Raw genomic sequence first — 25,704 nt, 5'->3', positions numbered from 1 at the left:
GTACTGTGATATGAATTTTTGTATCCTCTCTCCCCCAAATTCATATGTCCAAGTCTTAACTGCCAAAGATGAGACCCTCTAATGATGGTATTAGGAGGTGGGGCCTTTCGAAAGTGCTTAAGTCATAAGGGTGGAGACTTCATGACTGAGATCAGTGTTCTTGTAAAAGAGACTCCACAGAGCTCTCTAGTGCCTGCCACGATGTGAGGACACAGTGAGAGGCACCAGTACAAACCAGGAAGAGGGCCTTCATCAGGGCGCAAACACGCTGGCGGCTTGATCGTAGACTTCCCAGCCTCCAGCACCGTGAGAAATAAATGTCTGCTGTTTCTAAAGCACCCAGTCTTTGATATTCTGTTACAGCTTGAACAGACAGGACACCCGCCCAGCATCCTTATCTCTTGTTTCTTGTAAATGGTTTGAAAGCTCCAACGACTACCCTATTGACAAGAGGGACAAGCAACATGAAGATGGCCCAGGCTCTGATTCTCTCTTGAGGTGACTGCTCCCCTTTTCTGTTTCAGAGGATTGGTAATAATGCCATCCAGTGACATCCTTTTCTTATATGGGGCACAGAGTCAAGCATCTAACAAATATTACAAACTCATAATGTGCAGACCTTCTCAAATTTTGTACCTATGAGCTATAATACCAGCTTCCCTAAACTGTGGAGTATCTGACGTTTTCATTTAACTTGGGTCATCTTTTCAGGAAAACTGACACAACTTTTTTCAAATTATTCATAGGAATATACATACTAGGCGAGAAAATTAAAAAAAAGTTCCTTGAAGAAATAAAGTCAAAAGAAGACATCTAATGTGCACAGTCCAAGTGATACCAAGAGCTCGAGATGTTTTTCCTCCTTTAGATGTGTAAGAAATGGCGCATGCAGAAAGACTGCTACACACCATTGAAAATGCCACACAAGTGTGGGCATGTGAGGGCTCGTCTGGGGAGGACCTGCCCTTTCAAAGCTTCCTGTGTGACTTGCGTTTTGATCACCGGTTCCGATTTCTCCATTTCCCATTTCTTGTTTTACAGAAATGAAGACGATTCTCAGGGCAGAGATCTGAATCACAATGCATTTCACTCTGGCAACAGAACAAATTTACTAAAGTGATGACAGGACCCAGGGAGAACAATGCTTTATTTGAGCTGGCTATTTCTTTGGCTTGTCGCGGGAGAGAAAATTAAAGGATTTAATATTTCAGGTAGGGGTTTTCACTTTTCCTGTTAACACTGTGAGTCTTGTGGTCAAAGTTTAAAGTGACAGATATCTATCATCAGCATGAAATATTAATCAGAATATTTCATTCCTACTGTTAAGATGAATGTAGGAGGAGAAATTACTGGGGTGAACAGCTTTCGGCCGATACCAAGCATTGATGGGGAACCCAGTTACTGTAGCTGGGTGTTCAATGGGAGCAGATAAAGAGGAATAAAGTGAGGTCTGGCCATCTTTAACAGGAAACCACCATTGCTACTGGTGATGAAGTCCACTGGGAGGGAATTAAAACATGAACTACTTTTCCTCTACAAAATGTGAACAGTGAAGAAGAGAAACACACAGAGGAGCTTGATCCCTTGTTAAATCAAGTACTTTTTGTAAATATAAGTTGGTTTCTTCTCCTAATGGTTTCTGTGTTGCTTTGTTTATTGTGGTTTTCAGATTGCTCCACCAAAAGCATTCTTTGGACATATTCTGCGGGGTATGAGGAGGGGTTTTTCTTGTTTTGTGATTTACCAGAGCCACAGAAATTCGATTTCTACCACAGAAGCCAACTCTTACCAACACAAGGCCCTGAACACCTGCCCTGCAGGGGTGTTAAGGACCTATCTGATGTCCAGTGGTATGTACAACCTCAAAATGGAGATCTATTGGAGGAAATTACTGAAAACTATCCTCACATCATCCAGGACAAGAACACTCTACGTTTTTTGACCACAAGGATGAATAATGCTGGCACGTATATTTGTAGACCCAGGATTAGGTACGTCCCAAGTGCATTGTTATCTGAAAACATTCCCTAATCCTATATTATCTGGATATAATGGCTATGTTCACAGGACCTTGTTAACTCTCCTAGGAGCCCCCAGCATGAGGCCTGTTGTGTCAAGACGGTTTTGGAAGTTAAGCCCGAGACAAACACATCCTGTGCGAGTTCTGTGTCACATAAGCAATACCTTCTTCTTGGTAGCACTGACTCCATTTATTGTCCCAGTCTCAGCTGCCATAGTGATGCACAAAGTCCAAAGGTGACCTGGTACAAGGTAAGAATGACTTCTCTGAAACTGATGTGAGAGTATGGTTTTTACTGTAACACTTTGTAGGTACTTTATAGAAATGTAGGTTTGAGAATCTGAGGTCTAGAGCCTTCCAAAGACTGGCTTTGTGTCTACAGAGAAGACCTGACTTTCTAAAATGGCCTTTCTCCTAGGTAGTCACATAGCCTGATATTCCAGTTACTAGAACCATCCTTTTGACATTGCCAGAAAAATTTCTAAAATTCAAGTACATTACATGTAAGGTAAGACATAAACATGCGAACATCCACTAATGCAGAAGGCCAGATTAGCTCATTTTTACTGTCTCTGGAAAGCCATGGGCATGGCTAAGGGCAAGGGGGCACACAAGGTAACTCTTGAAGAGTTTCTGAAAGAAATAGGAGACTGGAATGCTTTCCAAAGAGGACACATCTAGGAGGACAGTTAAGGCAAAACCAGGGTGGCCTGGGTGACAGACGTCTTGCACAGGTGAGACGGTGAGGAAGGGAGGTGCTAAGACAAAAAGGGAACAGAGGCCAGGAAAAAGCAAGTTGCATAAGGATTTTGAGTTATGACCCACATGTGAGCAAACTTTATTACAAAAACACTTCATGTTTTCATCCTGTTTTACGGTTTTCCCAAATGCTACCTAAGCGTCTCTTCTGACAGCCCTATGTCAGTTGACCCCTGGGTGGTGGATTATGGAAATAGAATTTAAATTGCCTCTGACACTTGCGATCATTGTTTGAAGTCCAATACTTTGCCCTAAAAATCATGCAAAACTTTAAATTTGACTTCAAAATATCTGTTTGTTAATATAAAAATATCATTTTAAATTGCCACCGATGAAAGTAAAGAGGGTGGCCTATGTTCACCCGGTGGCTTTATGAACTCCAATACTCCACAATCAGCGACTCCTGGGGGCACAGTCAGTGTGGTGTGAGAAGACACTTCCTCAGTTGATTTTCTTGAAACTCGGTGACAATATGTGGACAGGTGTTATTATGTTCATTGTAGAAATAAGTACACAGGGAGGGTGAGTGATGTACTTAAGATGTCACATTTGTATTTTAAAGTGGCACTGAAAATATGCCGGCCCTAGTAAAATTTTAATTTAAGAAACATTAATTTCATTACCTCTAAAATGAGGTTAGTAAGAAGAGTCAATGGTTCTGCTTGTTGTTTTCAGTTCTCTCTGAGGAACAAAACTTCCCTTGGTTCAAAAGCATTTGCAATTTGGGGTGACAGATGTCTCACTATGTCAAAGTAGGCTGTTCCTAGGCCCATAAAGCAGGCTTGTCCCAGTTCTTTCAGATGAAAATGCATCTGAATTTGCAACGATTGTATCAGTGAAACAAAAGCTATTTTCACTTTCAGGTAAGCACAAGCCATATAGTGGTTGCCAGCTTTCTGCATATATGGTTCTTGTAAACTAAACCCTGGAGCTATATGGCATTCACCAAAGGAAGCTTTCTATCATTTCTCTAGGGCCTTGACTGCAAACGTCAGGATGTACTTAATGTTTAATAGGCATCGTGTCGAAAGTAGGCAACAATTGCTGTTGTAAAATTGTACCTTCTGACGCAGATTTGGACAGGTCATGGTTCAGGTTATGTTTCATGAATTGCATGTGTGTGCACATGTGCACACACACACACATGCACACACATATGCATGCATGCAGTAAACTGGAAAGTCACAGACCTCATGGAACCCATGTATCAATAAAAGTGATGGCATTAGACAGGAAATAATACCCAGTGCTCCTTTCCTTCATGCTGAACCCCGGGAGCTTAGGTGGTGCGTGGGTCACACCTAAGGCTTCTCAGAACAGATGACACTAACACCCACAGAGAGGATGAAAACGTGGTGTCACTGAATTCAGGTGAAACTGTTGCCCAGGGGTGTACCTGACAGATGTAAGGAATGTCCAACTGAAATAAATCCATGGGCTGGAGTCTCCTGGGACATGGACTGGAGACTCTGGGGACTTCCAAAGTATTTTTAAAAGACACGTCAAAAAATTTAGGATTGGAGAATCTTAATTGAAATATTTAATGACTGAGAAGTCAGAATTAAAGTGAATTATCTGTTATTTATTTGAAGAAAATTTTCTCTATATTTTCCTAATTTATGAAAATAGAACAAAAAATCCTTGGCATAAACGGACTTCATCTTAGATAAATGATAACTACATTTAATGAAAGGATATTTATATTTCATGTTCTTTAGCTAAGCAAATCTTTGACATGGGCAAAATCATAAGAAAGGACACCGGAGAGGCTCATCTGCAAGGGCCTAAGGGCACTGAGACATGGGTGTCAGTGACACTGCTGTGATCTCCTGTCAGTAGGACTTGTGCCCTGAGTAACTTTTCCATTGGTGGTTTAGGGTAATCTCCCTCAGGCCACATTCGCTCCCCACAGTGCTGACGTGGTTGGTTGCTGTGTCGTCTCTGAGCCCTGTGTTCCATGGAATTTCCACACAGAGACCTTCCACTTCTCCTTTTCATTTCCTTTTGGCCTAATTCACATAGTAACTGGCACCTTTTGGCATTCTGAGAGCCTCGTGACATGAGAACTGGGGAGTATGGCAAGACTGTCTAGGCCAGAGATCAATGTCATTCCCAGGAGGGAAGAAGCAAAGATCATTTAGATTTGAGTTTTGAAATCTGTTTCCAAGGTCGAGACATTGGCCTATTTGGTTGTTCTCACTGCGACATTTCAGAACTCTCAAAATTCTGTACAGCTTCCTAACGTCTGTTCAATGCTAGAACCTGCACCCTGTCTAACCAACGCTGAAAACAGAGAAACTACATCCTTCCTTGTTCAGAACAGCATAAATGCAGTCTCCGATTGTATCTGCTCTGGGACAGCTCCGTTCCATGCTTGATCCACCTCTGAGTTGGCCCGGAGGTCTTTTTCACAAGAACTGCCATCAGGCCAGTTCTCTTTTGTGCGAATAGAGTAGAATTTGCAGCCCATATTCATGATTTTACATTTAGTCTTATTAAATTCTAATTTGTTGGTTTTAGCTTATCATTCTATGTATGGCAAGAAGTTGACATTCTGATTTGAAATCCAGCGTATTAGCCTGTAAGCCCAGATCTGTGAGATTTGTAGATGAGATACATGTGTGATAGGTCTTCACTCAAACACCCAGTAAAAATCTTGAACAGCCTGGCACTGAGGACAGAGTCCATAACTGTTGACTCTAGATTGATCCTTCTAGTTACATGTGGTCCATTGATCCACAGCTTGGGGGTGCTCCTGCTCAGTTAACTGAAAAAGGCACCCAAATGTTGAATCATTCTGCCCACATGTATCCATTTTGTATAACAAGGAGATCATCAAAATATTTTCCAAATGACTCACTATATTGAAGACACAGTGTGTCTACTATATTCCTCTGAGCCTCTGGTCTAATTATTCTATCATGGAAGGAAATGAGAAGACTGGCATGATTGTCATTGGTGAATGTGAGCTGGCAAATATTAACCACCTTTTTGCTTTTGGAGGGTTCATAAGCTATTTGTTTAATAAGTCCTTCAAGACTTTGGCTAAAGATTGACATCAGATTCACCAGTCTATAGTTTCCATAATGTATCCTTTTCCCATTAAATGATAAATATTAGTACAAAATTTAGATAGAAGTAAATGTTGTCAGTTGATGATTGGGGCGAGAGAGCATGCAGCTGCACTTAGCAGGAAAGTGCAACATAAAGGCTACATTCTGTGAATGGTGAACAGCTCAGCTCGATGGGAGCAGAGAAATCTCGAGTAGTGTAGGGGGTTAGAGCTGGAAATAAAGGCTGTGGGTGGTCACGTGGTATGGTTATGGAGTCCCTATTGGTGTGGTTGAACTTTACAGGTGTGTCCTGATCCAGGAAAATAGCGTGGGGGACAGAGAGAAGATGGAGGATATTAGTGATATTTTCAAGGAATAAAATAAAAGATTAAACACTTTGTGGGGTGTGAAAGAGATGACTGTCATATTTTGCGTCTTTTATGGCTCAAAATATATTCACAGCATTTACCCAGTTGCAGAAAGTAGAAGCTAATTCAATTGGGGTGAGAAGAGGTAAATATATGTATGTATATACAGATCTGGATACAAGGAGTTGTTAAAACAGACAAGCAAAACTCCAGTACATCAAGGAAGACAGGGCTCCAGATATAGATGCTGGCAGTCCTCGCAGACCAGGTAGTGGAAGCCCAGGTAGGAGCTCCACTGCGTTGCCCAATCCAGGGAGCACCATTCCTGAGAATAACACAACTTGTGTTGTGCTCTCTCGAGTGGCTGTACTGCCTGGTAGTCCAAGAGCTTGGCAATATTAGAGCATAATATTATAAAAACTGCTCCTGATAACAAGAATATGTTTTCTTCGTTCTTCTCCATGCTTCACACACACCTTTAAAAGTCCTTGTTAGTGTCCTCTGACTTTTTTCACACGCCTCAGTTCTCTCTAGGACTTATTGACACTATTCACACAGGTCCACACTGAGATGTTCCTCCTTCCATATTTTGTTCATGATTGTTTCACTCTGAGAAAAAGAAAGAATTCCCTGTGCAGCCCCATTAGCATCTCTCTTTCCTTATAGGATCATTTGTGACTCTATTTGAGAACGAATTTCCCGTCGTTCTTGACACAAATTGCTTCTCCCTTATCTCTTTTCTTTGATATTTCCTTTCAGTTCCATCTCACAAAGTCTTAATAATACATTTAAGCCATACTTATCTTTTTGATATCTTTTCTTATTAAAAAAATCTGGTCCACTTTGTTATTACTCCTCCTCCCTGTGGCTTGGCTGAGGTCTTAGCTACAGCTCTGCATCCTCTCCCATTACTTTCTCATGTGACTTACGACACATCTCCTCTCCAATTTCTGTTCTTTGCGTATTACTGTGTTCTCTAGGGTTTTATCTCTGAATTTTACCCTGTGCTCTGAACCTTCCTTTCAAAGGGTTCATGATTCTTGGGATGAGCTGATAGATATTTAACCTTGTCTGTCCCACCACTTGGCCTTATTTTACTTCCTACCTGCAGCTGGCCCTATCTGAACAGCTTTGACCCTCCTCTTAGGCTCTTTGTCAACCTACTGGAAATTTCTTCTTGGGCTACAGGAACCACATCAGAGACTTGGAATAGGGGAATCCCTGCTTCTATGAGTCAACAGGCAAAGTGGAAGGGAAAGTCCTCAATCAGAACGTGAAACTCAGAGGCACAGAAATTTAGATTGATTCTCAGTCCTTTCACTCACTACCTCTGTGATATGGAGCAAAACACAAACTCCAGAACCTCTGTTTTCTCATCTTTCAAATGGAAGGCATAGAATCTGTGCAAATCAAGTCAGAGAATATGAGGTAATATATGAGAAAGAACTTTGTAATCTTCATAGGAAATCGGTTCTTATTATTTTGTTATTTTTCTCTCTTTTCTTTGGACTGGAGTGGTGAGAGAGATGCTCCTGGTCCTCTTGGTTGGAAATTGGAAGGCTGTGTGCTACACGGAGGTTAGGGGCCATAGGATTATTGGTACAGTGATACTGAATCATTCAAAAAATATTTATGGAGCTTCTACTATGTCCCAGTCCCTAGAAATACAAAGGTGATTATAACAGTCCTTGATGAAATTTACAAGAGCTTCCATAGTCAGTTGCCAGTCATTTTTCTAAAAATGTCTGATCATGTGACTACTATGCTTCAAAACCTTTCTTTCAATTATTCTTACATTTATTTACTCATTATTTACAAAGAGCTTACTATGCTAGCCTCCCGGCCTATACTGGAGACCAAAGATGAAACACATCCACATGCATGAGCCCTTTCACCTTGGCCTCGTTTTCTCTATAGATACTTTGCTTCAAATGTTCCTAAAATGTCATTTCCCTTCAATTGACTGATTCCTACATGTTCTGTGAGGCTCTGGTTAGACTGGAGGGAGCACCCCTGCATCACCTGAGCTGAGTCAGAGTGACCTGAGTGCATCATGCTCTGGCTTACCGCTCAGGGCCCACATTCTGAGACGGAGAGCTCACAGAGAAAGTATCTGTGTTCACTCCTCCCAGTGTGTCCAGGACCAGCCCTATGTCTTGGAACATGGGCTGTTCTCAAGAACTACAGAGAAGGAGAAACCTACACACATGATTACTCTGAAAGGGCTACGTGCAATAACAGAGCTCCGGGAGCATGAAGTGACTGATTCGGCTCCGGAACGCCTGATAACTCATTTCCATGAGAGCTACCTCTTGAGCTGGAGTTGAAGATTGAGCAGCAGCCTACTCAAAAAAGTGATGGAAGATGTGGGGAGAAGTGGTGGGAGATGTGCAGATGCATGGATGGAGAAAGAACGTGCTTATTTAGGGAATGGCAGTTGGTAGAGGGGCAGCGGCAGGAAATGAGTCCAGGAAGGAATGGCAAGATCAGACTGTGAAGAACTTTAGACTTTATCCTCAAGGCAGAAGACTCTCACTGATAGATTCCACGGAAGGGAGATAAACGTTCACAATTGTTTTTTAGTTCTCACTCGACTTTGGGTCCACTGTGATTTAAATAATTGTTTCTGGATCATTAGTCACTCTTTGTCATATTTATGTACACCTGCTTAGTTATTTTCTTAATATTTTTTATTTAAAAGTTATTTTTTATTATAATTAAATTTATTTAAAGAAGAAACTTTGTTAGCCCCATGCCCAAAATAACCCATGTCAATTTCCAGAAATATTAGTATAAATATTCATGTTTTTAAAAAATTTACTTAGGTATCAGCTTCTTAGAACACTGTGAGTTTTTTAGAATATTCTCAGGAACCTGAGTTGTGCTTTGGGTAATACTGACTTAAATCGCTCTTGGTGGGTTGATTGGATTTGGCGCTCTGATCTCCACACATAACATAACTGTAGTCAAAAATGCCTCTCACTTCAAGTAGAATCGTACAAATACGGGTTTTGAACAAAATATCTTCATAGCATAGGGGTATTATTGCGATGTCCTTATCTCAGATTGACTTTCTCCTTGCCTGGTTCAAATATGGGAAGTTTTTCTGTAGGTGCGATTAGCATTAATAACAATTCTCTGGTCAAAGAAAGTTACTTAATTTTCCTGTCTCTTGAATTAGAATGGAAAACTACTCTCTGAAGAAAGGAGCAACCCAATCCTAGTGGATGAAATTTATGACTATCACCAGGGCACATACGTATGTGATTACACTCAGTCAGACAGCACAAGTTCTTGGACGGTCAGAGCTGTTGTTCAAGTGAGAACCATTGGTAAGCAAGATCTTGGGTTCAAGACTTGAGATTTGAAGCCCAATTACCCAATTAAATTGATCTTCCTTTGACTTAATAATTTTTTCATTTTTGGACCAAAAAAGAGATAGTCATACACTATAGTCATGTACAACCTTGACCGTTGGCAAACATCAATTTTCCCATTAACTTAGATTCCCTCCTCAGAGGAAGGCCTGGTTCTGGGTCATAGTCAAGTTGTCACAAGTTGGGTTTTCCATGCGTTGATCTCTTGGTTTGTCTTTGTAATAAATTAAAAAAATATATTAAATATTCCACACCCAAAAATAAGTGACACCCATGTACCTATTACCAGCTTTAATACTGTTAATATTTTTCCATATGCCTAAAATTTCATTTTTTCCTTAAAGAAGCAAAATATTGCAAATATAGCTTAAGGCCTATGCCTCATCCCTTCCCAACCTTTAGCTTCCCAGATGTAGTCCAATCTTGCAGTTTATATCCTTTCCATTTATGTTTTTATGCTTTTTCTACATATGCATGTATCCATTAATAAATTTTATGTTGCAACATGTGTTTTGTGTTATAAACACATGGTATTATTCTGAGGTATCATTGTGCCAATTTACACTCCCATCAGCAATGAACAGATTTCCATTATTCCCAAATAATATTTGGTGCTATCAGACTTTTTGATTGGTGACAAGTGGAGTCTCTTTTTTTATACCAATTTTCATTTTCCTGACTACTAATGAAGCTGAATATCTTGTCATATGTTTTTTGGCCCATTGGATTTATTCTTCTGTGATTTGTCTATTTTTGGCCCCGTCTTTCCCTTGGGTCATTCTTACTAGATTTACAAGCGTCAGCATGAATACACTATCCGATGTAATTAATTTAAGCATGGCCTATGTCAAGACGTAACAGCCATTCATGCTTTGTATTTAACATCTACAGAATGGTTGACTTAGCTCTTGTTAAATATATTAATTTTACATCCTCTTCTTTTACTGAAAGATACAAACCAGATGAAGCCCTGAAACCAAGGCACACGGTCCTGCCTACTTCCCGGCTCTTGCACTCTCTACTTCAGATCTCAGCAATTTAAATTTATATTAGATTGTTCCTTGGACGAGAAGTTAGAATGCAAATTCTATCACCACTATTACCCACTATTAGCACTTGGCCCCTCCAAGTGATGATAACTCAGCCCATCAAATTTTCAGTGGCAGAATCTGCTTTTCTCTCCTAAGGGATGCCTTGCAACATCTGTTGCACCTGTTTCAACCAAGCCTTCTCTGTCATCATTCCTGTCCTCCTCATTTACTCATTCATTCTTTCACTTATTCATTCTTACACAGATATCAGTTGAATGTCTAATATGTGTCAGGCGCTGGGCTTGGTGCTAAGGATGTGAGAATGAACACCTGGACACTTTCTCTGCTCTCCCAGACCTTAGCATTTTGTGGGACAGACAGAGAGGAAACAGGCTATCACCACACAATGTGATGAGTGGGGAGAAAGGGAGGCAGTAAGGCATATGGGAGACCCCCCAAACCCAAACTTGGGCACACCAAGTCCAAGTGAGAACTGAGGGGTGAGGACAAACTAGCTCACTGAAGGTGGGAAAGATGCTGTTCCAGGCAGAGGGAACAGTACAGTTAATGCCCAGAACATGAGAGAAAGTGTGCTGCAGTCCAGGAAGAAAGAGAAGGTCAATTGAGGGTGAGCGTTTGGATGCAGGTCTGACATCACACTGTTCTAGTAAGGTTGAACTTTAGCCAGGGAACAGTGGGGAGCCAGGGAGGGTTCTAAGCAGGAGACTGTCATGAATAGGTTTGTATTTGAGATAGATTATTCTGTCTACTGTGTAGAAAATGGATATTCGGGAGCAAGAATGGAGGCAGGGAGAAGAATTAGGAGGCTGCTATGGTTAATCAGGCAATTGCTGATGGTGGCCTGAACTAGGAGTGGAAGTGGGGATGGAGAGAAGTGAATGGACTCAAGAAATATTTAGAAGGTACATCTGAAATGATTTGGGAATTGGGAGTGAGGAAGAGGGGAAAGGAGAAATCCAGGATAAGAGCCAGGTTTTAAGTTGGGCAACCAGTTAGACTTTCTGTAATATACTGGCAGAGGCTCGGATAGGATAGCATACATAAGAGCTGATAGAGTGCACAGATGGGGGAGCAGCAGGTTTGATTCATGTCCTCAAAAGATGTCTCTGGTTGTTGTTTGAATAGACTTGGCAGAGGTGATGAGAATTGGCTTTATTTGTGCATCAACAGAACATGATGATGGATTTTATGTGGAAGGTAAAAGAAAAAGGTAAATCAAGGGTGTTGTAGTTTTCTGGCCTCAATAAGTCAGTAAATGGTGGCACCATTAAATGAAACAGAAAAGGCTGAAAAAGAAGAGGGTCAGAGGAAGAAATTAAGTATAAGGCTTGAAGGGACTCAGTCATCCAAGTCATGACGACTAGTTGGTATTTGGATAAACAAGTCTGGAGATCCTGGGGCTGGAGATGTGGATGTGATGCTGGTCAACATGATGTCTACAGCAAAGGGACTGAATGAGATTGCCTAGGGAATGAGTGTAGAGAGAAGAGGGCCTGTAACTGAGGCCTGGAACATTCCAATACTTGGAGAGGTGGGGAGAAGGGAGACCCCAAAGGAGATGGAACAATGGTATGAGGACAGAGGAGAACTGTCCCAGGGCACAGTGACTAAAGTGTCTCAGGAAGGAAGGAGGGATGCACTGCATCAAATAGTGAGGGCTGAGAACTTGTCATTGGATTTGGGAAGACGGAAGTCATTCTTGACATCAGCAAGTTGCTATCAGTGGAAGGGTGAGGAGAGCAGTAGAGGAAGTGAAATTGACGATGTAGGAGATAGATCATTTCAAGGGCCAAGACCTTCCACAGAGAAGAAGGCTAGAGAGTGAACTGCACCACCCAGAGGGGAGCTAGAACGAAAGACCACTAGGAGAGAACTGACATTCGCAAGAGGCATAGAAGAAGAGGAGGCCACAGGCACACAGAAAAGTGAGTAGAGAGGTGGAAGGTGAGCAAGAGAAACGTGGAACCAAAAGAGAAGAGGGTTCCAAAGAGGACGTGGCCAGCAGTGCCCAGTGCTGGTGAGAGGTGAAGCAGATCAGAAACTCAATTGTACCCAATGGATTTAGGTGCGAGGAGGTCCCTGGTGACTTTGGCCAAAGCAGTTTCAGTGGTGTGATGGGGGCAGAAATCAGACTCCATAGGCAGTGAGAGACAGGAGGAAATGAGCACGTAGCACTCTTTCAAGAACCTGGCTGAGAAGGAAGGAGAATGACAGAGGCAGGGATGTGAGGTGGACAGTTTTTTCTCTTTTTTAAGATAGAGAGACTGAGCATGGATAAATGCAGGTGGGAAGAAGCCGAGAGAGAGAGAGTCAAAGTCAAAAAATGGTGCAACTGAGGGAAGGAGGTCCCTGAGACGGGAAAGAAGGACGATGCCCAGAGACGATGAATTTTCCTTTATTAGGAGATGGGACATCTTCCAGGGAAATTTGACGGTGGAGGCATATTTGAAAGTTTGTGTCAGGAAGTTGAGGGCTAAATGATTAGTGAAGAGCTGGACTCACCTTTATTTTGAAACAAACTGTGAATTAAGGATGGAGGGGTGGACTCTGATCTGGTTGACTTGTACCTTTTCTCAGAGAGGTTCTCCTTCCTGTTGGAGTTCTCAGCCAGATGGCACCAAAAAGCAACCTTGTAGGAAAAGACAGGGAAGGGGGCCCAAGTCTGCAATGGGAGAGCAGGGCTGGTGGGGAAGTAAATGTCCCCAGGCAGATATGGGATTAGCAGGGATTAATCTTCCGCGAGCACCTGCAACCTGATGTCACAGTCGTTTCTGGAGGCAAGCTTTGCACATGGAAACTTGAGTTTCTAGCCTTATGAATTATGGATAAAATTCAAAGAGGGAGCCAATTATGCACTCAAATCTCCAGCAATCAGGCCTTCAGATTTCCCAATGCAAATAATAATTTTTATTTTCGTCTTTCAGTGAAAGACACTAATCTCAAACCAGATATCCTGGATCCCATCAAGGACACACTGGAAGTAGAACTCGGTAAGGTGGGTGGTGTCATCACCCTTGAATTACACCGTGCTTCTGGAAGCAGGTCTAACTGTGGTAGAAGGAGAAGAACATCGAGATTTCAAGTCGAACAGCATTGGGTCTGAATCTTGACTCAGCCACTGACTAGTTTTGTGACCTTATACAGTTACTTAATCTTTCGAAGCCTCCGTTTTTAAACCAGTAAATAGGCAAAAGAAAAGTGACCCCGCAAGGTGGCATTGAGAAACACAGGAGAATGTATGTTAGGTGGTTGGTGCATTGGACATGACCAATGGATTTCAGATTCCTCCTGACTCCCCCATGAACGGGTGGTTTCAGATATTGGTTCAGCCTTTAAAGGTAACCAATTTACCAACTTAAGTATTGTTAACACTTATGAATACAGTGTTTGGTCTGGATTTTAAAATAACTATAGGGGAATACTACAACCCCTGCTCAAGTCATTTGTATTTCCAAGTAATGTCTTCTTTTGGGCAAAGGGGAAAAGTGATGTTCCTGTGGTCCCTTTCATTTTGTCAACTTCGATAAAACCTACATCTTCCCACACAGCCAAATAAGAAGTGCTCTATTTAAAACCAAATGCTGGTTCTTTCAATAAAATAACTGTTCTTTCAAATGCTAGTTAAGATATCTATAATTTTAGATGGAAATGTAAAAATAGATATTATGGTAAAAGACCACTAGGTGGTGGTAGCGGCTTATTCTGATTATAGAAATAGAAATGGTGATATGGGCAACATCACAGGGATGGAAGGAAGAAGGAAAGAAGGAGGAAAAAAATAATCAAAAATAGCCAAGTTACATGCAGTATCAGTGAATTTTAAAGTATGATTGGGGAAAAGCACTATTAAGGTGCAAAGATGAGCTTTCAGCTGGAGCCCCCTCACCCTTTCGTTATTAAAATGCCGAGTTTGAGGGAGAGCGTATCTGAATGCCCTGACAGAGAAGCTGGGAAGAAAGAGGGTAGTGTGATAACACGCATGCCTGTCCACAGAGCGCAGTTCAAAAAACAACTGAATATCTCAACAACTCCTTCTTCAAACCACAGCTACAGTAACCTCATGATTTTTATTTAACATGCAAACATTGGTTAGTAAAATGTTCTTCAGTGACACACCTTGTGCTTCAACAGCAGCCTTGGCAGGTTGAGCGGGTCACTGAAACTCTTCATTTTCCTGGTGTCTGTCCCCAAACCACATTAGAACCCTTGCTGCTCTGACCACGCTAGTCTTCACTTTAAGAATATTGTCACGGGTTTCAGGTCTATGTATTACCCGTTAGATACAAACATGCCTGGTTTTGTTTGTTTCTGAATGAGAGGCAGGTAGACGTTTGGTAATTTCTGGCACACCTGTTTCCCCTGCAAACCTGACTGGGCCAGGGGACGGTCTTCAGATGGGGTCTTCCTCCTGCCCAGGACACAGCCTTCTCACCGTCTTCCTTCCTGTTTGCTGTGGCCCCTTCGTTTTCAGGAAAGCCTCTCACTCTTAACTGCACGGCACGATTTGGTTTTGAAAAGGACTTTAGACCTGTGATAAGATGGTACGTCAAAGATTCTGACCAGGAGTGGGAAGTCCCAACACCTGAGGGGAAAAGGTAAGAAGGGGATGAGCCGACTATATTCTTTGCAACGCGCACTGAATGCTTTCACCTTTAGAAACCTCTAAAATGTACAGAGGTGAGCAAATGGTGTAGCCACTAGCACCAACTAGTGGTGAAAATAAAAGCACAGAAATGCAAAGTGGGTGTTAATTTTAAACATGGGGGCCAAATGCAGTTTCTGATAGGGCCATAGAATGAAATATATAAGTCGTTTTAAGGCTCAGTTTGTAGCAACAGTTTGATGTGGCTGCTTTAAACATACCGACCCAGGCTGCTTGGACAGAAGCAGCGAGTCCGACAAATGGGAAAGGGAGCTGCGCACTGCCCCGCCCTGCCACCGCCATTTTCCCCAGAGCCCTCCCTCCGTTCAGGGTAGTGGCGAATTCAGGGGTCCCAATCTGCAGAGTCAGTAACAGTCCAGAATGTATCCAGAAGAAGCGGCACAAGAATAAGGAGCCTGACCAAAACTACGTGAAGTGAGGAACAGTTGAAGCAACCCACCCTGGAAAAGGAGACTCAGAGGTGGGATGTGTGTCTTGAAGGACTTGGCAGCTATTATGTTTTATGAGATACTAGACTTAGGTTGTTGCTCTCTGGAGCACAGAACCTGGATTAGTGGGCAGAATATACTGGGAAGATAGTTTGGCTCCGTGGTAAGGAAAACGCTAGACATTTGGGACTATCCAGCTCTTCGCAAAGCTGGACTCCTGGCCCTGGAAGCCTTAAGGGCTGGGATCCAATCTGTTAGGCATGTTGCTAAAATATACAGTCCCTCATTTTTCCAAGATCTGTTCCAAAGGAATAGTCTATGTATTAAGCACTTCTTTCTGATTTTTAAAACATTTGAGTGAAGAAATGTACCACCATTTTGCAAAGTATACATCACTACAAAAAATAAAGGACAGGGGCTGGCCTGGTTGCTGAGTGGTTAATTTGTGTCTCTGCTTCTGCAGCCCAGGGTTCGCAGATTCGGATCCCGGGTGTGGACCTAGCACTGCTCATCAAGCCACGCTGTGGCGGCATCCCACATACAAAAAAGAGAAAGATTGGCACAGATGTTAGCCCAGGGACAATCTTCCTCAAGCAAAAAGAGGAAGATCGGCAACAGATGTTAGCCCTGGGCCCATCTTCCTCACCAAAATAAATAAACAAATAAAGGACAGATTTAATGTCTCATATTAAGCTGATATTGCATCAAAGTTGAACGTAGTTGAGTGTGGCCGAGAGTGTGCTCTGGCTCCCCATGCCCTTCGATTTGAATCTCTGTTTTCCACCCGTCGGCAACGTGAACCCCCATGAGCCTCCACTGCGCCGTCTGTAATCTGTGGACCTAACCTCCACTCTGCAGGGTCCCTGCAAGGAAGAGGTAGGGTAGAGGTGATATGCTTATCAGGTCTCTGGCAGGTAGGAATTATCCAGGGAATAAGAGTTGGTATTGTGGGCTCCAAGCAACACAGCCCAAAACATCATCCACACAAACAATATTCTTTAACGTGAAGACACCTGTAGATGGGCCACTTTAGAGAATCCAAATTGTGAATAAGTGCTGAGCTTCACACTTCCTGCGCGGTATGGCACTTGCAGTGGTGTGACCTTGGACTGTCACCCACCTTCTGTTCCTGGTTGGAGCTGCTGGCCAAGTTAGGATGGTGATAGGGTGACCTCTTGGGCTTCCTGTGAGCTGAGGAATGGGGGAGCTTCGTAGTCCACACTTAGTGCCACGAGACCACCGGATAGGCAGTAAGCCCTCAGCAGAAGTTAGCCATTTCTGATATCATTCTCCAATTATTGTTATTTTCTGTTCTCGAGGAGAATTCTTTTTTTTAAAAGATTGACACCTGAGCTAACAACTGTTGCCAATCTTTTTTTTTCCTTCTCCCCAAAGCCCCCCAGTACCTAGTTGTATATTCTAGTTGTGAGTGCCTCTGGTTGTTGTATTTGGGATGCCACCTCAGCATGACATGACAAGCAGTGCCATGTCCACGCCCAGGATCTGGGCCTGCGAAACCCTGGGCCACTGAAGCAGAGTGCTTGAACTTAACCACTTGGCCACAGGGCCAGCCCCTCAAGGAGAATTCTTGAAGTAAGAAATATCAGATGAGGCCCACAAGTAAATTATATTTTAGTCTAAGTGCTTAGAATGATGCTTAGCAGATTCAATAATTTAATAAAAAATGAGCCCTCTCTGAGCGTCTTATATTCTTCTGGCATCTCCTTATACTATTTGATCCCACAACTCTTCTGAAAACCAGATTTTGGCTGTTTATATGAGTTCCAAATACAGTCATGCGTCCCTTAACAACAGGGATCCGTTCTGAGAAATGCATTGTTAGGCGATTGTGTCATTGTGTGAACAGCATAGAGTGCACTTACACAAACCTAGATGGTACAGCCTGCTACACACCTAGGCTGCATGGTACTAATCTGATGGGACCAACGTTGTGTATGCGGTCTGTTGTTGACCGAAACATTGTTATGTGGTACACGACTGTACTGCAAATGGAGGTCAATTTACGTTGCTGAATGAGTGGAATTTTTTTCTCCCTTCCTAGTGTTAAATCCACCTTAAAGGATGAAGTCATCGAGCGTGTCCTCCTTTTGAAAGAAGTTACTCAGAGTGACCTTCGCAGGAAGTTCATTTGCTTTGCCCAGAACTCCCTCGGGAACACCACCCAGTCCATCCAACTGAAAGAGAAGAAAGGAGGTAAGCCTGGAAGGTTGCTGCCGAATGCCCACAGCTGCTTTTATCTGAGAGGAGACGAATTTTGCCAAAGAATCGTAATGATGATGATAGCAATTAACACTAGATGCCAGGCAGCGTTCTAAGCACTTTGCTTGTGGTAACCTATTTAATACCTTGTCCAAGGTCACACCACCGGTAAGCTTCCCATCAGTGATCCAGAGCTGGTCCTCTTAACTGATACTCTGTATTTCGGGGCTGTGTTGGAAAAGCCTGTCAGTCACGCATTTGCTCACTCACTCACTCATTCATTCTACAGATTCCTACAGGGCATGCCCTATGTGGCAGGTATTGTACTAGAACCTAGCCCCCTTTCCTATTTTCCCTTCCTGGCTTCTGAATCCAGAGGATGTGATGGTCTGGTATTGGAGAGTGGTGGAGAGAAAGGGTAATCTTGCTCAGTGTTTGGAGTAATATGTGTATCTCCCAGATAGTAGCCTTTTAAAGCTGGAGTGGAAATTCCTGGTAAGGAATAGTTTTTAAATTTCTTTAACAAGATGCTCATAGATGAAGTTGGTATCATTCATTCATTCAGTTAATAGATGATAATAGAACAAGCAAGTTTGAATACTTGGGAAGCTTAAAGAAGACAAAATTTGTGTCTGGCCCCTAATGGATGCTCTGTAGAGGTGTGTGGAAGGTCCCATTTGTTAGGTACTGTGGAGGGTGTAGCTCCTGGCCTCAGGAAGTTTAGCTTTAGTAGAGATGATAATGCATAAAAATAGTTTACAACATACAGTGAGAGGAATGCAAATGAGTTGTGTGGAAGTTTATGGGGGAAAAATAAAAGTGGCTATGATCAGTTTCCCAGGTCATCCGATTGATCAGTAACCACTCATTCCCTGGGTTTGACCAGTTCATTGTAAGAGAGTTCCTGCAAGATGCGATTTAAGACGTTTCCAGATTTACGACAAGTGCTTCCACTAGCACTCATTTTGATAAAATCATAGGGCCGAAAAGGCACTGGGTGGGTTCCCACGCTGGCCTGAGGTGGTCTTGTCCCGGGAGCCCTGTCTCTGCATTTGCTCATGGCCTCCATGTTTCCCCAGTGGTGTTCCTGTACATCCTACTTGGCACCATCATGACCCTGGCAGGCGTGCTGACGGCAGGCGCTTTCCTCTACACGTACTGGATTGAAATAGTGCTGCTTTACCGAACCTACCAGAGCAAGGACGAGACACTCGGGGGTAAGGGGACCCCAACTTGCCTCTGACTTTTCCTCTCAGAACTAACTTAAAGAGAGGAGCTTCAGAAATGGATGTTCCCTGATGGACAAAGTCACACCGCTCAGGCTTTGAGACCCTTCTCCAGGTCTGGTGGCTTCACACCCGGGAGGGCTGGGAGCAAGCAGAGAAACAATTTCTTTTCATTCCAGTAACCAGGAGTCCTGCCGACAATGCTATTGTAAGGCATGTTGGAGTTGAAAATAACCTCTCTGCTAACTACCCTAGAGCAATATGGCTGACCACTTAACATCCCCGTGCCTTAGTTTCCTCTTCCGTAAAATAGGATTGTCCTGTGAGCACCAGCACAACGAATGCTACAGAGTGAGGATGTGTGAAGCATCTAGAACAGTGTCCAGCACCTGGTAAACACTCAGTCCATGCCAGCTGTCCTTATCTCCTGAGTACTGAGTGGATGCCAGTCATGTGTATTCGCTCACTACTTTAATTGTCACCGCAATCGGACAAGTCAGGCAGAGGGATGTACAGTCACCTGCCCCAAATTGGACGGCCAGGAGGTGACAGAGCGCAGCATTTGCACCTGGGCAGTTAGGCTTGGTGCCCCCATCAGCTATTACCTCGTTAGCCTCATCTGTAAAGGGAGGGGCTAGAACATGGTGCAAATGGCCCCAAAAGTGTGAAGTTCTGTAAAATACAAGTGCTGTTACTATTTATGCAGTGTCTGTCAGTTTTCCCATGGGACAGGATAGTAGCATTTATTCTGTCGCTTCTTTAGACTGGAAGAGCTGCTTGCTTGCATGTTTTTCTTGTCCTGGAGGTCTCTAAGGGTAGAATGTCTGCAGTTTTAGTGCATAATTCTACTGCTTGGGAAGAGCAGAATCCCCCCTGCCGGATTCCGGGGATGTTTCTTCCCCCACTCCGATGCCCCTCCCAGGCCCTGCTTCTCCCACCCTGGAAACTCTGTGAGGAGCTGTCAGCTAGGGACAGCGCCCGTTAGGAAGTGCCTCAGTCACGCCTTTCTTTAGACCGATTACCGAGAATACACACTAGGAATCCTCGAGCCAAGAGTGTTTTAGAGATTTATTTTTTAAAAATCAGCTTTTTAGTTTTATTGAACTCAACAAATTGTCTAAGTCGATGTCTTAGTTGTTCCCCTAGATGACTCATACTTCTTTTACTGAAATACTATTTATCTTAAGATTCTAAAGCTTGCACGGAAGAGTCAGTCGACTGCGAAATGTTTTAAGCGCCGCCTGTCTCTTTGCACGGACAGTGTTTGAGTGATGTGACCGGGAGGCGGAGCCTGGTGCTCAAGCGTCGTGACTCCGTGTCCTGCGTGGCCAAGCTAATGTTTCTCGGCCAAATGACCACTTCCTTTGGAGTTAATGCTGAATATCCAAAATTTTAGCCAGACACAGAATGTCAGAATCGTGGAGGACCTAAGAGACAGTCTAATACTCTCACTCTCTCGTTTCATTAGCAACGAAATTAATTCCAGTTACAGAACAATCCCAGCTTGCTGGAGTGTCACAGGGATGTGGAAGGGCTCGAGGTGCCTGTGGCGTGTTACACGTTTAAGCTGCGCAGCACTGACCTGCTGGCCACGCCCCGTGAGGCGCCTCCTTCCCACCCGGGCAACCCGGAGCTTCCCAGATGAGCGTCCTGGGCCTGGGTTCTTTGGCTTCCTCCTCTCTTCGCTCCTGGACCTCCTCCGCTCCCTCTTCCTTTTCTTTGGCTGGCACTTCCACCCGCTAAGGCCTCTCCTGAGGCCCACGTTGAGCGAGTGTACTGCCAAATTGCATTAGCACCCAGTGCTACTGTTTACTATTTTGTAACAATACTGTTTGCCAGGCATTGTGCAAACCGCGGGCATACGAACCAGGTGTGTCTAATTCCAAAGCCCGAGTTAACTTCTGTGGAAAACCTCTTGCAGTTAGTTAGTCCTTTAACATCCCCGTGATCAATGTGCTTTGTAATAATTTAGTCAACAGAGACATATGAGACCTTAAAAGTATCCTAGAACAAGTTCCATAAATATAGTTTCCACCTAGAAGGGAGGGGAATGGATATTTCCCGTATGCCTGCTGTAAGCCTGACGGCAAGCTCTTTGTATACACGATGTCACGCAACCCTGAAGGCAGCCTGCGGGGGAGTCTCTGTGCTCTCATTTGACATATGGGGATTCACACACAGATCCATGTGCGTCAGCGCCCTCACGTGCAAGGCGCTGGGTCTTAGCCGGGCTTGGTGCACTGGAGAGCATCACGCTTTGGTGGAGCAGACTCTCCTTTGATGTGTAACTAATGAGACAGCAGCGACACTGCAGATGCGGAGAGGCTCAGAGGAGCTCCCGGCGGTGGGATTTCATCGTAGCAGGCCCAGCTGTTTGATCCGACCTCAGTGAAGACGCAGGAGTGCTTCATCAATTAGAATTCGATTCTGGGCGGACAATCAATACCACTTAGCAGTGTGATTTTGAAATGGACACAGCTGCTGCTTTTCATTTTTTTAAATCAGTTCAGTAAAGCTCCCAAAGCTTAATTCTGACCCGCTTACCGTAGGGTCCGCGCATGCATAGGTAGCCCACGGTAGTAATAAAGACGTAAAGGGCTTACGGTTTCTATTGTTCCTCTTCCTCAGATAAAAAGGAGTTCGATGCTTTTGTATCCTATGCGAGATGGAGCTCTTTTGACAGTGAGGCCTCTTCATCCCTGAGTGAGGAAAACTTGGCCCTGAATCTCTTCCCTGAAGTTTTGGAAAACAAATACGGATACACCCTGTGTTTGTTTGAAAGAGACGTGGCCCCAGGAGGAGGTAGGTCCTGCGCGCCCTGAGAAAATACAGAACAGAAAGATAGTTAAATGTAAACGCTAAGTTTTCCTGTCATTCTGTTGGGCTGTACATCTTCTGGAAGTTTTCATGAGCTTAGAACACAACAACACAGAAAAACTTGTTGCAGAGACAGGCTCCCACATCAAAAAAAAATCCATCTTCAGAAAAAAAAATAATACTGGGCCTTAGGGAGGCCTTCCAGAACAGAGAAACCTTTCCTGGCTCCTCAGCAGGAAGTCGTCTCTGTCATCCCAAACAGGTGGTCCCCCTGCTCTCTGGGACTTGGCTGGCCACAAGTCTCAGCCCCGGGTCAAGCAGGCTCCTTGGACCTGGGCCCAGCCCTGGTCGCCCATCAGATGTGTAGACCTCATCTTATCCCGCTGACCTCCTCTGCTGCAGATATGCCACCAAGGAACAGGGGACATTCCACGTCCCTTCGTTATCCCAGCCTAGTTCCAACAAGCTTTGCTCCTATGGGAATTGACAGTTTGAGGAGACAGAATGCAAGAGGAGGAATATAAAATGAGAGCTACTAGATACTAGAGTGTATCTTCAGCTGTCGAGGGAGTTGATATATCAAAAATGATATAGTAAAGCCTGTTTCCTTTCCTCCTTACCTAAGAGTGTCCACTGCAAGGAACCCCCTGGGTAGATCTGGGAGGGTCAGGGTTATTGGGACTTGTGGTTGAACAATAACAGTTTTAACAATTGCAAATAATTAAATTCTTTATTTCCAGTGTATGCAGAAGACATTGTGAGCGTTATTAAGAAAAGTAGAAGAGGAATATTTATCTTGAGCCCCAACTATGTCAATGGCCCCAGTGTCTTTGAACTACAAGCAGCCGTGAATCTTGCCTTGGATGACCAAACACTGAAACTCATTTTAATTAAGTTCCGTTCCTTCCGAGAGCCAGAGTCTCTACCTCATCTTGTGAAAAAAGCTCTTCGGGTTTTGCCCACAGTCACTTGGAGAGGCTTAAAATCAGTTTCCCCCAATTCCAGGTTCTGGACTCAAATGCACTACCACATGCCAGTGAAAAACTCTAAAGGATTCACGTGGCACCGTCTCAGAATCATCCCGAGGATTTTTTCACTGGAAAAGACTCCTCGGTAAAACAGAAACCACTGGGAGGAGCTCCCAGCCCAGGGAATGGTGCAATGGGCCTGGAACCACCTCCCCTCCAGTCCTTAGTGAGTAGAGATATTGGTGGACGGAACGCACAGCATGAGTTGGGCTGATATAAAGTGGAGAGTGTGCTGCCAGCCCTGAGTGAGCTTGGCAGGTACTGGAATGACACTGAAGCTGCAGTTAGACCCCTGATTTCCTGGACTGGACAAAGGGAGTGAATTCTCCAGGTGCTTCACACATTCAGCACACAATGCCCCCAAGATTTTCCTAGTGGTCTGAGCAGAATCAGCAGATATAGCCACTTTTGCTTGTAGCTGTGGACTATCCTGTCTCCTCTGTATTGTACATATAAATTTATATAGATTTGCAATCAAATAAATGTTATTTTATTAGAAATGAGTGATTTAAACTTTGCCTAAAGCTTCTCTGTTAAGAAGACAATTTTTATTCCGTGTTTACCCATTAACTGTGGAGCACGGATTGCAAGTAGGAAAGGCAGAAGCCAGGGGGACGAAGAGCAGACAGGGCCATGGTTAGTCTCTACTGTGTCCTTGTGGGAAGTGCCCACTGTGGGCGGGCGGATGAGCTAGAGGAAGGAGCCCCTTCCGCTAGGCCGATGCAGCCCTGTGCTAGACACAAGGCTGAGGGAGCGAGTAGGGCTAATTTCAGTTCCTCCTTGTCCCCTTGGCCTTTGTGCAGGGCGTGAAGTACGTGACCTTACTGTGGGCCGCTGGCAGTAGGGACCAACTAGGCCAAAATGGTGAGGCCAATGAGGAGAAAAGGAATGGACTAGCAGTTACTTACCAAGTAGAAAGGCAGTGACAAGAGTCAGTCAAGGGTCTGGAAAACAAGTGTATACACTGGTTCAAAGATAGCAAGGATGGAGGTCAAACAGAGCTTTTGTCTGAGCCACGCGCCTCTTGAGGCTGGCGCTCCTTGTATGTGCTTCCTGACCCGCTGGTCTCAGCTGAAGTTCTCCTAAGGAATGGGGAGGTATGCTGGAGTACCAAGTGGTTGTTCCTGATAGACAAGGCTATGTCATTCTCATAAGTTTGTTTTCCTTATGCGCATTCAGTCTGCAGTTAAAACAGTGTTCTAGTCATAGGTGAGTATAAAACCTTCATGCTCTGTCATCCCTGAAGGAATGGAATGATTCGTTTGGGCAATAAAGTCAAGCAACTTCTGGACTCATTCACGTGCAATGTGTCACATCCCCTGGTATGAATGTGACCCGAGTTCGGAGTGGCTAAAAGTCGTTGTCATCTGGCCACTGCTTGGAGCCTGTGTGAAATGCCTGGAGCTCTTTTTTCACAGAGATGCCCACATCAAAAAAAACCATGGTGGCTTTGGCACTAGGCAGCATCTTTGTTGGGAATGTCGGTGATAAAGTTAAAGATGAGTTGAAGAGTATGAATTACTCCTGAAGGAAGTTTCTTGTGGGAAGACTCATTGTAGGGTCTCGGCGGGGAAGAATCCGCACTGTTATTGTGCCATTGTGCTATGGCGATGGCCGGAACCCCGGGTTTTCTTGCCTACCACTCTGAGATCTAAGACTCAGAAACCTCTTTTGGCTAGTTTATCCAGGCTTATTTTATTCTAAAACAAACATTGCTATAACTGATCTATGCAGAGGTCCAGGGTTTGGTTCTTAGCTTAACAAAAACTCAAACTGAGTCTCAGGTTGTACATACACAAAAGAAGCAACTATCTAGGTCTAACATTTACAGAATACACTCTTTCCAGCTTCAGAGGTACACTGAAGATGACAAATTAGCATTTAGGACAAAGGTTTATTTACATTTCTTGTATGTAAATCAATCAAAACAGTGGACAACCAAAATGAATTTTCTGTGTATGTACGAGGCTGATGGTAATTGAAGGATTGAACTCGGTGGAATACAATGAGAGAAGAGGATTATTTTCCCACCACACTTTCTAAAGCAGGTGGCTATATGTTCTGCTTCCTGATTTATACCTGTTGTCCAAGTATAATTTCTCACTCTGAGAATGTGTCCTGGTTTGGATGATGGTAGGATAGAGAACGCCTTACTGACCCTGGATGATATCTCAGGTAGATTTCACAGCTTTCCTGGTCTCTTCTGAGATTTTTTTTTTCCTGTGAGGAAGATTGTTGCTGAGCTAACATCTGTTGCCAATCTTCCTATTTTTGCTTGAGGAAGATTATCGCTGAGCTAACATCTGTGCCAACCTTCCTCTGTTTTATGTGGGATGCTGCCACAGCCTGGCTTGAGGAGCAGTGCTAGGTCCCACACCTGGGATCCGGACCTGTGAACCCCAGGCATGTGAACTTTGCCACTATGCCACCAGGCTGGCCCCTCTTCTGAGTTTTAAATCCCTATAATTTACTCCCTATATTATTTCCGGATTGCAGTTCCAGGTGAGATGGAATAAGCACACGCCAGCCTATCTCTTCCACTCATTGCAGCTATAAAACCTGAATAAAATGCATTGAAAATCAGTTTGAGGATTTCTAGAAAGTAAATCAAAGCAGGAAGACTGAAGAAAACAAGAATTCAAAGTTCCATGATTTTATTTTCTTCCAATATCCCTTGGCTTAGACTCAGTGCA

General features: G+C 43.7%; 1 protein-coding gene across 1 annotated transcript in view; it reads left to right on the top strand.

The window, feature by feature from the left end:
- Window positions 1-24,252, top strand: part of IL18RAP (interleukin 18 receptor accessory protein) — a 29,783-nt gene extending 5,531 nt beyond the window's left edge. Inside the window, exons 3-12 of the mRNA XM_046660105.1 lie at window positions 1,042-1,211; window positions 1,670-1,991; window positions 2,088-2,271; window positions 9,382-9,532; window positions 13,554-13,619; window positions 15,101-15,224; window positions 17,783-17,934; window positions 19,020-19,157; window positions 21,795-21,968; window positions 22,724-24,252. Coding sequence (XP_046516061.1) covers window positions 1,142-1,211; window positions 1,670-1,991; window positions 2,088-2,271; window positions 9,382-9,532; window positions 13,554-13,619; window positions 15,101-15,224; window positions 17,783-17,934; window positions 19,020-19,157; window positions 21,795-21,968; window positions 22,724-23,100 — 1,758 coding nt within the window. The 5' untranslated portion in view covers window positions 1,042-1,141 and the 3' untranslated portion in view covers window positions 23,101-24,252. The remainder of the gene's footprint in view (window positions 1-1,041; window positions 1,212-1,669; window positions 1,992-2,087; window positions 2,272-9,381; window positions 9,533-13,553; window positions 13,620-15,100; window positions 15,225-17,782; window positions 17,935-19,019; window positions 19,158-21,794; window positions 21,969-22,723) is intronic.
- Window positions 24,253-25,704: the final 1,452 nt, after the last annotated feature.

This window comes from Equus quagga, chromosome 5, assembly GCF_021613505.1.
Source record: "Equus quagga isolate Etosha38 chromosome 5, UCLA_HA_Equagga_1.0, whole genome shotgun sequence".
Taxonomy (NCBI): Eukaryota; Metazoa; Chordata; class Mammalia; order Perissodactyla; family Equidae; genus Equus; species Equus quagga.
The sequence above is the reverse complement of the archived record's forward strand: the minus strand, read 5'-3'. Positions and strand labels throughout refer to the sequence as shown.